At 42.9% G+C, this 12,612-nt stretch overlaps 1 protein-coding gene across 1 annotated transcript; it reads right to left on the bottom strand.

Annotated features, from left to right (window-relative positions):
• Positions 1 to 717: 717 nt before the first annotated feature.
• Positions 718 to 12,089, bottom strand: LOC306664519 (Fc receptor-like protein 2). Its single transcript, XM_079145448.1, has 7 exons — positions 11,838 to 12,089; positions 10,855 to 10,875; positions 7,956 to 8,222; positions 7,454 to 7,735; positions 5,601 to 5,888; positions 4,930 to 5,208; positions 718 to 3,828 (listed from the first exon to the last, which is right to left on the bottom strand). Exons 1-7 carry the CDS (start codon positions 11,866 to 11,868, stop codon positions 3,500 to 3,502), a joined length of 1,497 nt encoding a protein of 498 aa, XP_079001574.1. The 5' UTR covers positions 11,869 to 12,089; the 3' UTR covers positions 718 to 3,499.
• Between the last annotated feature and the right edge of the window lie 523 nt (positions 12,090 to 12,612).

Here is a 12,612-nt window from a genome sequence, read left to right as displayed (position 1 = left end):
AATAAAAGCTAACACATAAAACCAAACCCTTAATATATTCTATAAATTATCTGTCAACACAGATATCTGTAAAAAAATATAAGCTACTTTTCTTCTCCCCATATCCACAGATTCAAATTTTAATTACTAACATCTAAATGAAACCATTCACTCAAATATTTTTGAAACTTAGTTATTAGTAAACATTACTAAACACTAACATTAAAGTGTAGGAAGTTCATGGGATGACATGTAACCTTTTCTGTCCCTTAAGTTTGCATGCTTGAATCCTTATTGAATCAGAATAAAAAGCCTGTAGGGATCAAGATTTGGTTTCTTAAGAGGGCAGCATAAGAGCAAAAAATAAGAACTTTAATGCAGTGGTACATATACACAATGAAATATTACTCAGTCCCAATAAAAAAAGAATGAAATTATGACTTTTGCAGGTAAATGGATGGAACTAGAGGCTATCATGCTAAATGAAATAAGTCAATCCCAAAATGAAAAGCTGATATGCAAATGCTGACCCACAATGTGTGGTGGTGTGAAGGTTCACCAGATTGGACAAGGGAGAATGGGGAGAAAGGGAGGGAGGATGGAAAGGGAAAGACAGTAGAATGAATGGGACCTAACTTTCCTATGTTCATATATGAACACAAGACCATTGTAACTCTATATCATGTACAACCACAAGAATGGAAGACCAGTGTAACTCTATATCATGTACAACCATGAATGTATGATATGTGAAAATACATTCTACTGTCATATATAACTAAAAAAATAAAAAAAGAAAAAAAAGAAAAAACTTTAATACAAAAATTTTTACACTACTTTTAGTGTAAAATTACAATTATTTTAAAATTAAAATGACCCTTCAAGAAGGCACACACATACATATACGCATATGTATGTGTATACATGTGCATGTGTGTGTATTTTCTATATGTGTGGACTTTTTGCTAACAGTTCATTGCTAAATTTAAAAAATTATTTATTTATTGCCAAAACCCTAAAAGTTGCTGTGTATAGAAAGCAATGAACATTGTACCTTAAACACTTAACAAAGACAAATATTACCACGATTGGTTAGCAGGCCTACAACTGTGACAACATGTGACAGAGACTTTAATGATGCCATTACTCTGATCTCACCAACAAGTTTAACTTATTAAAGATTTACTTAAGTCATGGGACTCCAAAGGCATTTGGGTTAATTTAACAGTTTTTCATTAATGTCAGCAGTCGTTATCTATAAGCCAATAGACAAATAGCATACAAACATAAGCATACATGTACATTAGCAGACAGAAGATTGACAAAAAGATCCTCAAAGGTTTTATAGCTTTCATTTAGATTTCTCGTTTGCTGGTTTAAAAAGCTAGACCGTTGATCTGATTATCTTCTCCATAACTCTAAGCAGTACTTAAATCCTAAATCTGCATTTTGAAAGGTATGCAACAAGTTAGAATTTTTACTGCTTGAAGACACAGAACTTGATGTAAACATAGAGAAGGACAGAAGTACAAGCCCAGCAATTTTGAATAACTGGTTTTCTTAGCAGAGGAAAAAAATTCCCAGATATAGAGGGAGAGCCAAAACCTTCAATCAGTCAGACAAATAGAATATATCTAATTTAAGTGCATGGAACAAAAAAAAAAAAAAAAAAAAAAAAAAAAAAATTCACCAAATTAAAAAAAAATGAGCTCAAAATAAAGAGGCCAGGAATATCTTAGCTAGAGTTATTTCCAAAAAAAATGGGGTCAATTTGCCCAATTTCATAGGAAGCTTGTCTGATGAGTGGGGCAAGGGTCATGCTCAGGGAGCATCTTGGATCAACATAAGTGCTGCTTATAGGGATTATTTCTCAGTATCTACATTGCTAAATCCAATAAGTAGTACAAAAAGTACTGTACAGTTTACAAAACAATACATTCAAATATGTATTAATTCACATATAGTAACATATTTATAAAAACTTTTTGGAAGTACCAGAACAGCAGTTACTTCTGAATATTAGAAATTTGGCTGATACGTTCTGTTTCTGTCAGACTTGGAACCCAGCCCACCTCAGTTTTATTCCTTGTTTGTTCCATCTCAGGCTGATACATCTGCCCAGGAGACAGCACTGGGATCCTCCAGCCGATCTGAGGGAAGCTAGGAAGGTGGGAACCTAGACAAGATGCCAGTGTGGGCAAACGATTATAACAAGTGTGGTCTCTTTGGGAGTTGGATTATGCCATTAAGGCAGCCAGGTGGGACTCTGGCTCAGGAGAGCAGTGTTTAGAGTCCAGCTGAAGGGGTGAGCTGCAGGCAAGTGTGAAAGCCATTGGGAGTTGTGGGACCATCCAGGCCTCTGAGGCCTGCTGTCACCAGTCTCCAGATGTTCAGAAATTACTCGGCGAGAATGCTGTAGAGAAAAGAGAACAAGAGGACCAGGAGGGAGAGATCCAGGAAAGGTCTTCCAGAAAAACCCAAGGGATCTTCCAAGAGGTCAGACCCAGGATGATGGAGGCTAGCGTGAACCTCAGACCCACTCCCTCATCCAGACCACCCTGAATCAGCCCTTGAACTTCCCAGATTTGGTCCTTCACAAAATGTCTTTGAGTGTGTGCTGTTTGATTTTACCCTGACAGGGTGAGGAAGTTGGACTAGACATTATTCCATTTTATGACAAAGATAATGAGCTTCAGAGAAGTCTGCTACTTAATTGACAGGTAATTGAGAAAGGTGAACTTGGAGCTCTGCACAGTGGACTCCATGTTCCAGAACCTTTCCAGTACCCAATACTGACTCCATTTTCCTGAACTAACCTCAGTTCCTCGAAGTGGGCATGGGCCACTGGTCCTAAAGGTTTTTCTTCTCAGGACCTCTGAAAGGCTATTCCTATATTTCTGGCTTATAGGATCATAGGGTTCCACGGAGGCCTTGCACTGGGACTGGAGAGAACAGTCTCCCTGGCTTCCACTCCAGGCACTGACTGTATGGCATGTTGGGACCTTCAGAGGTCCCAAAATTTCTTCATTTTATTTTCACCCTCAATGAGCTTTATCCTTTATGGTTTATGGCTTGACTTATTTGGCAGACCCAGTGTCTTTCCAACAAGTCCCCCAATCCCCATCCTCTCCCACTAGAATCCAGGGCTTTATTTGGATGAATGGAGTTGTTTAGGACAGCGCTCAGAAGAACTGAAGAGATTACAGAACAATGTGACCTTAAGGTCACCTTGATGAAAATCACTCAGACCACATCATCCTATGGCTTCATAATTATTTTTTTGGCCTTATGCCCCAATCCACACCTGTAAAAATACTAATGGGATGTTTTATAAGATGACAGAAAAGCAGTAATAATATGAGACACAGGAGAGGCCTTTCTGACTCTGGACAATGCGAACTGATGGTTTTGCCCTGATCACATGCAACTGGAGAATGGTGAGGGAGGGGGCAATAGTGAGTCACCTATGGAGGTGGCAGCCTCAGAAGGAAGCCGGTCAGTCCACAGTTCCCGACTGCCCCTAACCACCTTCACACACAGCCCCTGCATCCTCATCGTGTCCACAGTCAGAGGCCTCGATCTGCTCACATTCAGCCAGTGCCTCTTCGGTCCCGTTGCACAAGGCTACCTGAATGAGCACAGGCTGGGCCTTTTCTGCCACTGGTGGATACAACATGCCTGCAGGTGTGTGTTTGCCTGCTCCGCAGCCCAGCTCCCGACACACCACCGTCACATCCTTCATGTCCCAGCCGTCATCACACACAGTACCCCAGCGACCTTCCTGTTCCACTTCCACCCGCCCTTCGCAGCGGTGGGGACCATTCATCAAACGAACTTTGGGAGGAGTATCTGCAAACAGAAAAGGTTAGGTGCATTTGGGAATATACATTCTCTCTCTCTCTCTCTCTCTCTCTCTCTCTCTCTCTCTCTCTCTCTGTCTCTCTCTCTCTCTCTCTCTCTCTTTTTTTTGATATTAGGAATTGAACCCAAGGGTGCTAAACCATTAGAACCACATCCCCAGCCTTTTCTGTTTTTTCTTTTGAGACAAACTCTTGTTAAGTTGCTCAGGGTCTCACTAAGTGGTTGAGGCTGGCCTCGAACTTGTGATCCTCCTGCCTCAACCTGTTGCTGGGAGTTGCTGGGATTACAGGCGTGCACCACACCACTTCTGGCTTAAATTGTGTTTTCAAGGGATGGAAAATTTGAAAAGACTAATAAAAAAGATTTGACAATGGAAGTAAAAATCTAGAAGGCTCAGAAAGTTGTTTAGATTAATTCCAAAGACTCTTTAAGTTGCAGATAATTCCAATATCGTTTTAAATGCTGCAGAATATACAAATTGTGGAAACTCCTGAAATCATTATTATGAGGCTAAGCCAGCCTTAAAAATAGAAAACTCACTTTTAATTAGGATGCAAAGGAGCTGGGCTGTAGCTCAGCAGTAGAGTGCATTCTTAGCTGGGTTCAGTCTCCATCACCAAATAAATAAATGAGATAATCCTAGTAAAAATTTAAACCCCAGAAACTGCTTCGTTCATGGTTTTCCCACTTTTTCCTTAGGTGTTTACAAGAGTTAGGTGTATCTAATCACTCACTGAAAGCTGTGGGTGTGCAAGGTCTTTCCTTGTTTTTCCTCAGGGATGCCTTCCTCCTTCTTCACCTCACCTACCCGACTCCTTACACTGACTTGACCCCAGTACAGTGCCTTGCAAATTGTCTCTTTCACACATATTTTGTTATTTAAGTGAAATGAAAACAAATACGAGGCTTGTGTAAGTAGTGTACCGGTGATGTTGTTCAGACCAGAAGGAGAGCCTAGGAGAGCTGACAGGCTTTCTGATAGACTTCTGATTGCTGGAGGGAGGGGAAATCCAAAGGAAAGGGAGCACACATCATTGTTTGTTATCACTGAAGCTGGTCCTCTGGAAGGAGATATTCAACATGTCCTACCTGTGACGCTGAGTATCACCAGCTCACTGTGCTGGGCCCCCAGACCATTGTCAGCTTTACAGGAGTAGTTTCCAGAATGTTTTGAAGTCAGGGAGAGGTTAAAGGATGCTCCTCCTCCAAAAGGTGCTGAGGTGTTCCCCAGGATGACATTTTCATGGTAAAACCAGTACAGAATTGGGGGAGACGCTCTCCTGTCTTCACAGTGAAGCTCCACCACATCTCCAATGAAGGTCAGGGTCCCAGGAGCACTGAATGTGAGGATAGGATGTGACACTGGAACTGACAGAGGCAGGAGGCTCCATCAGAGAGGGTGGTATGAATCATAAGCACCCCGTTCTCACTTAAGGGTCCTTGCAGAATCCTTCCCTCTTGATTCTTTCTCAAGGTTGCATCTCCTGATCTAACCCTGCAGAGACGGTTCCCCGGCAGAGCTTAGAAGAGCTCTAATGAAGAGTTCTGGATAGCATACCATGTAGCCTGCCTCCTGTCCCATCTTCTCACCCTCCTTCGGCTCCTCTGCTACTGCCATTGCCTCATCCACTCTCACAACAGTGACCCTCCCATGTACCTCTTCCTGCCTCAAAACTTGTCATTTCCTGTAGAGCATCCTCAGTGCTACAGAAGGAAACTGTTGGGAATCGCTGACTAGCTGTTTGAGAGATGCTACTCACCTCTCACAGTGATGTTCACCACCTGGCTCTGGATGGGGCCGTAGCTGTTGTCGGCTGTACAGTAGAAGCCCCCGCCATGGCTTCCCCTGACAACAGGGATCTCCAGCTCTGCTCTCTGGGAACGCTGAGTTTTCCTCCCCAGACTCTCCTTTGTGTCTTCTCTGTGCCAGGAGAATGTGGTGACCCCTGTGCCTTCAGCCACAAAGCAGACAAGGACCAGCATCTCCCCCTCAACTGCCTGGCCCCCTGGTGGATGTGTCTCCATGGAGACCTGAGACACAGGGACCCCTGCATGAACAGAACAGCAGACAGCAGTTGAGGGACAGATGTGGGGAAGGCAGGGCAGTGGTGGAGTCCAGAACCACCTGTGAAGCATTATGGCAAGTAATATTTGAATGCAATGTTTAGGCAGAGGAGAGTCCACTCCACTTGCCTGAGTTTTTTTAGTGGAGAGATAATGTGCTGAGGGACATTATACAGGACCACCCCTGAATGTATCTGTCAATAACAATTTCACATCCTTACTAACGTCCAGTGCCCACAATGATCTTGCTCTCTCCCGACCTCCTGGTATGTTGGGGCATTAGGAGTGGGGGAGAAAACAGCTTAGGGAGTCAGACAGACCTAATTTACAATTCGACTCTGCCAGTCATTCGTGGCATGATCTGGTCCAGTCAATATCTCTCATTCTCATTTTTCTCAAACATAAACATGGGGATAATCATACTAACCTCACCAAGTTCTCATAAAGATTAAATAAGATACAGGTATAAAGTACCTCTCACTTTGAAGCTGTTCAGCAACGTCTATTATTGATACACTCTCCTCTGCCATCATTAGGTAGAAAGTGGTGCAAGAAATTAAAAGTGCATACACTTGGAACTAGAGCAATGAGGGTCAAATCCCACCCTAGGTTCCCTTAGGTTAGTCTCTGAATGGCACTATACCATCAGTTTTCTCATATGCAGAATAGGGATAATAATAGTGCCTACATTACGGTACTAATCACAGTACTATTTCATAGGGCTGAGATAAGAATAAAATGTAAACTGATCTGAAAATTGCCTTCTAAGTGGCAAATGTTCATAAGCCTTCCCTTCTGCAAATATCTATGAGCATCAGAGAGTTTCTTCTAGAACTGAGCACAATAACTTTAATTGGGTTTGTCATATAGTAATCCTTTTATAAGTGCCAGGGATTGTCGTAATCATTTCTCTGATGATGATGATGATGATGATGATGATGATGATGATGATGATGATGATTCTTGGTGCAGGGGCACTTAACCACTGAGCAACATCCCCCCTTTTTATATTTTATTTTGAGACAGGGTCTCACTAAGTTGTTTAGGGTCTTGCTAAGTCGTTGAGGTTGGCTTTGAACTCTCAATCCTCCTGCTTCAGACTCCCAAGCCACTGGGATTACAGGCGTTCACCACTACTCCTGACTCCTCCTCCTCCTCCTCCTATTATTATTATTATTATTATTATTATTATTATTATTATTGCCTTCATTCCTCTGTTAAATGTGCATCTTAGTTGGATCACTCCTTGCAAACAGAGACCATGACTTATTTATTTACTTTTTGGTTTGCTGATCATTCCTCTGTGCTAGTTCTATGGTAAATGCTCCAGAAAGGGATTATTATTATTATTGCTTTTCTGACAGGGAAAGCAAAGTTATTGGGAAATGAAGTCCCTGCAGAAATCAATAGAGAAGAGCCTAGGTGAATCAAGGTAGCTCCCTCACCCATAGGGATTGGGGAGCACAACTAAAAAGAGAGCCCACAGTTCAGCCTGTGCCCGGTTCTTCCCTGCCTGACCCAGCTCTGGCAGCCCAGCACTGATGCTCACTCTGCACTTCTATATAGGTTTGGCGACTCTGCTTGGAGACACTGTGAGATGCTGTCATTGCCTCACACCAGTAATATCCTGAGTCTTCTTTCCGTATCACTGAGATCTCAACCTTTGATGAGCTCCAGTCTGACTTCAGGGTGTGGCCATCTCTGATGAAGAAATAGCGAAGCTGGGTTGATGACCTAGCTGCGGGGAGTCTGGTGTTACAGGACAGCATCACTGAGCTCCCTTCTGTGGGTCGAGTGGGTGTGGCTGTCAGCCCAGGGGCTGGAAACAGCTCTGGAGGGAAAAACGAAACAGAGATTACCTGTTAGCAGTGAAGTGTGGAGTTCCAGATGAGAAGTGGTCCCAATGAACCAAACACACAGACCCAGATTCAAGGACGCTCAGCCCACCTCCCATTTCTCCCTCCCTGTGCGGTCTTCCCTTCCCTGTACCTTCTTCCCATTTAATCCCTGTTCCTTCCCAGATTCATCCACTTGAAGAGTGAGGTCCTCACCTTGGACAGTGAGCCATGAAGTTCTTGTTTTTTCTGTCACATCTATAATAAAGAATAATTTCCTATCTGCCTTACAGAAATAGGAACCGCTGTCGCTGGGTCTTGCATTTGAAATGGTATAGCTTGGGGCATTATGGTGACTTGATATTTGAGAGCCATCCTTGTAGTACATTAGTCTCTTTATCTTGTCATTTTTTTCCCCAGAGCATCTTATAACCACCTGGTCTCCTTCATAGACATCGTTTGGTATGCTGATACTCAGCCAGTCTGCAAAAGAAGTAAAGATACCTAGTGACAGTGCTGCCTCCTGCTCTGGAGCCTTTCCTTCTGTTTATAAGGGGAAGGGATAAAGCTCCATCATGAATCAAGCTGAGCATCTGCAGTTGCCTTGGGACCTGCTGGCTCTGTTAGCCTCCCTGCTAAACAAAGGCTAGATCTACCTCCCTGGCATTTTTGTCCTACAAATACCTTGTTAGTTTTATGACTGCTAACAGGTTTTGATGCCTTTCTTCCCAGCAAATTACAGTCAGAATAAAAATGGATTTGAAATGATTCCACTTGTATCTCCTTACAGTCCTTCCAGGTGACTGCATGTCCCAATAGGAGCCATGATTAACTCTCTCTGTGTGTCTCATTCCTTGGAGACTCTATCTAGTAGTACAATGAACTCAAACACCTTCCCTCTGATATTCTCCCTGTATGAAACAAACCGGGCCACTGAGACACTGGCCTTGGGTCCTACATCTTTAATCTCCAGAGTTCTCCTCTGCAATGCTTTCTTCAGAGACTCCTGAGAATCATTTTCATGAATGGGCCTGGGTGATCACTATGAGAAGGGAAGTGGGCTCCTCCACTTGATCGGGTTATTGTCTTCCCTTGGGAGATAGTGGTCATTAGGGAGATAGTGAGTTTGGTGCTTTGGATCTGCCCCCAGCAGGAAAAGAAAGCACAATAGGAGGAGCCTGTAGACCATTCCCTGCAGAAGGAAAGGAGAGCTATCCACCATGCTGTTCTGTGACCCCGCCCTGCAGTCTTGGCTTTGGGGGAAATTTTTTAGTCCGCAACAGAACTAAAAATTTGAGTTCAAATGTCAATTTGAATTATGGGATTTCAGGGAAAATGTTTGTTGTTCTGATAAGGAAAAACAAAAACAAAATAAACAAACAAACAAACAAAAAAACAAACCCTAATCCCAGACCTGCACATCAGGTCATTCCCCATACAGGGAGGAGACAGGGCATGAAAAGTACTGTTGAGGCTGTCTGCCCAAATCTGGCCATGAGTTTATGAAAGAGGGGTAGCTGGACCCTGTCCAGGGTTCTGTCTCAGAAAAGAGATCATCCTTTCACAATGAGGTCTAGGTCACAGTCTCCAAACTGAAACTTATAAGGAGATGGGGAGAAAGCACCTTGAACTTCTGTAGTATAGAATAGATTTTATCATCTTTTAAATTTTCTGGTTTCATATATATTTACCATGTTAACTAATAATATATTTAAGACACATGCTCAATTTTTTTCTGAATAGTGCAAAGTGATCAAACAAGTTCAAAGACAACTACACCATTTAACCACTTTGAAAGTTCTCCGCGTAGAATAGGTAATGGGGGTGGGTGGCAGGGGCACAAGGACTGATAAAGAGAGAGAAGTGTTGAACCCCAAATATTTTCTTTTTCCATATTGACACCAGAAAAGATTTCTCAATGATGATTATAGAAATATAATCAGTTTGATTAAAGAAATATTTGAGGAGTAATATTTATGTGACCAAGTTGATAATAATGACAGTGCAAGAGACAGGGGGAAATGCTAATACCAGGTTTTACTGAGACTGCAATATTTTTGGGGGAATGAAGCACTTGACCACTGAGCCACATCCCCAGTCTTATTTTGTGTTTTATTAGAGTCAGGGTCTCACTGAGTTGCTCAGCGCCTTGCTTTTGCTGAGGCGGGCTCTGAACTCTCAATCCTCCTTTCTCAACCTCCCTAGCCACTGGGATTAGAGGCTGCACCACTGTGCCCAGCTGCAATAAGTATGTAACTGTAAGGTACTTGGTTAGTGGTCATTAACTGTTGACATTTTACCTACAGATCCATTCTCTAGTTGTGGGCACAACTGTCCATATATATACATTTTACCATAACTTCAGGGAATTTGCTGGATCCCCTGAGGCTGCTCCAGAGACCAGTTTAAGAACATTCTTGCTTAAAGTTACAAGCCTGGCTACACAAGCATTGCCCCCCTTCTTATTAGAGAACGGATGTGTTCTCAAAGGCATGAATAAAGAGGAAAATGTACTTTACCTATCTAATATGAAACCAGACTTTTCCTCTTTATTTATTAGAATTCTATATTAGAATTCTAAGGAAAATCAAGTTAGGTATTGAAGAGTTTACAATCCAATTAAAAGGCCCAGGGACATTCTTGTTCTCTGCAGAACACCGCCTTAGCCCCTTGTTTCTACATCTGTTATAAGTATGCCTTCCCTCCCTGTTTCCAGGGCTTCTGGTGGGAACTTGGAGCACCTGCAGCCTGAACCAGGAGGGTGTTTCCCCAAAAACAGAGTGCATGCTTTGCTCTCCCTTCACAGTCACCTCCTTTTCTATCTCAGGGTTCAACAGTAAAGAGAAAATCATCTGCTGCCTTGAGAAGCTCAGGGCAGGGTCTTCTTGCCCGTAGAGTAAGAAGGTGGCCAAGCAGAGATGCATGCGGCATTGGAGGGTTCCTGCCGTGGCGGACGAGGGGCAGGAGAGGGAGGCATTGTGTCCCTGCTCTCTCCACCCTAGTCTTGGCCCGGATCCTGCAACCCTCAGCTAGGCCAGGCAACCCCTCCCAGGCCTGAGAGAGTGAATCTAATTCCCAGAGATCTAAAAAGAGAAGAAAGAGAAGAGTAACTCACCGGTCTGGACACCGACAGGAGCTGCAAGGGAACAAAGTCAGAGAGATCACTGCGGCACCAGGATCCTTACACGTTTTTAAAAGTTACAGCCCTCTGAGAACTTCCCAATTCTTCCCCTCTTTTCTTCTGTCTCTCCTTTCCCCTCTTTCTTCCCTTACACCCCTGTCCCTCATGCCACCTATTTCTTTCCCCTCTTTTCCCTCCTCCCCTCACTCACAAACACACTCCTATGGGACCCAGAATTCATTTTATAATCCCAATTTATAAACGTTGTCTGACCATTATCAGACAATGTCATTGTGTAGGTTAAATTGTCAGAAGTTTCATTATTTATTGCTCCTTTCCAACCTTTTTAGTTTCCTGCCTATTTTGTCTGAGACACATTGCCTACCTGGGAGTCTCAGAGAGACCAGGGAGGGTCACAAAGGAAAAGAGGGTGCCTTTCATATTCATTGCACTGCTTTTCCCTCCATCCTGATTGGAGACCTAGTATTGTAATCATGTCTATATACAAAAGTCATATTTAGAACAAAAGCCATGATCTCATCTATGATGAGTAAAACTTGAAGCCTACCCAAAAGTCTAGGGAGGTAAGAATTTAGCCAAAAATGCAATAGCTTGGAGTGGAAGTGGGGATTGGGGCAGGGCAGGATCCATGTGGGCTGGAAATGGAATTCACCCTAACAGAAAATTCCTTTGAAGTCCTTTTAAAGAAATCTTCTGATTTTCCTGGAGATCAAAGCAGAAATGATGTTAAAGAGAGATGTCATTAGTATTTGGTAAAGAGATGCAAAGTCCTTTCTTTTTCCTGGGAACCCTGCTTTTCTCAATACCCACTTGTATAATACCTGCTAGTACTAAGGCAGAACCTGAAATCCATTCCTACTCATTGCACCAGAGAGATTTGTGCTCCAGATGGGATGCCCCAGAACAGATAGTTCTCTCCTGGCTCCTACCTTGTACTGCCCTAGCAGCCTACTCACCAAGGACCAGAAGCTGTAGCCACAGCAACATGAAGTTGGAGGCAAGTTCTACCAGATACTGTCAGGTGCAGCTCAGGTCTCTAGAGCAGCTTGTCTGTCTGGATGAAGCTGGGGTTTGACACTGGGGTTTTCCAGTTCAGCAGGAAATTTATCAAAATAGAAAAAAGGAAGTAGGAAACTCTCTCATTTGCCAGCTTTCTCACCACCCCAACTCCATGAGTACCGAGAAAGTAAGTGTTCTTCTCCTTTACAGAGTTGCTCAGATGTGTGTGTATTGATAGAAGTGCTTCTTAAGATGCTAGATGTCTTCATCCTATATGTAAGCTTTCCACCTCTTTCATCTTTACAGAGAATGCTGAGTTCTGGACTTGCTAAGATTCAAAACACTTGCTTGGTCTTTTTCAAAAAGAAACCTCCTTTACTACTCAAGATGCATGTTTTTTTGTTTGCTTTTTGCTCTTCCTAATATTGTGATACCATGCCAACACTGCATTGATGCTGCTCTACAGAGCTTCAGCCAGACCACATGAAAGACAAGTAGGAATTTGTTAGAAATGATGATGGGATTAGGATGGTATTAGATGGCATTATGTATGGTCCAGGGACCCATAAAGATATAAATTCTGCTCAACCAAAGCCACCTGTGTTCATGAAGTGTTTCAGATACATGTAGGAAGGAAGAAGTAATAACACCCTATGGCTACTTGAGATTTTAGTTCCAAACTCCAGTACAGTGGTCTTAACACACATAGGAGAGATCAGATCTGTCTTACAC

The sequence above is a fragment of the Sciurus vulgaris genome (genome assembly GCF_902686455.1).
Source record: "Sciurus vulgaris genome assembly, chromosome: 1".
Classification (NCBI taxonomy): domain Eukaryota; kingdom Metazoa; phylum Chordata; class Mammalia; order Rodentia; family Sciuridae; genus Sciurus; species Sciurus vulgaris.
This window is presented reverse-complemented; position numbering and strand designations above follow the sequence as displayed.

Coding starts and splice junctions, on each gene's coding strand:
- LOC306664519 (XM_079145448.1), bottom strand. CDS start 11,868: ATGTTGCTGTGGCTACAGCTTCTGGTCCTTG. Junction 5,889..7,453: donor AACCTATATAGAAGTGCAGA/GTGAGCATCAGT, acceptor CTGTTCATGCAG/GGGTCCCTGTGTCTCAGGTC. Junction 5,209..5,600: donor GGTGAACATCACTGTGAGAG/GTGAGTAGCATC, acceptor TGCCTCTGTCAG/TTCCAGTGTCACATCCTATC.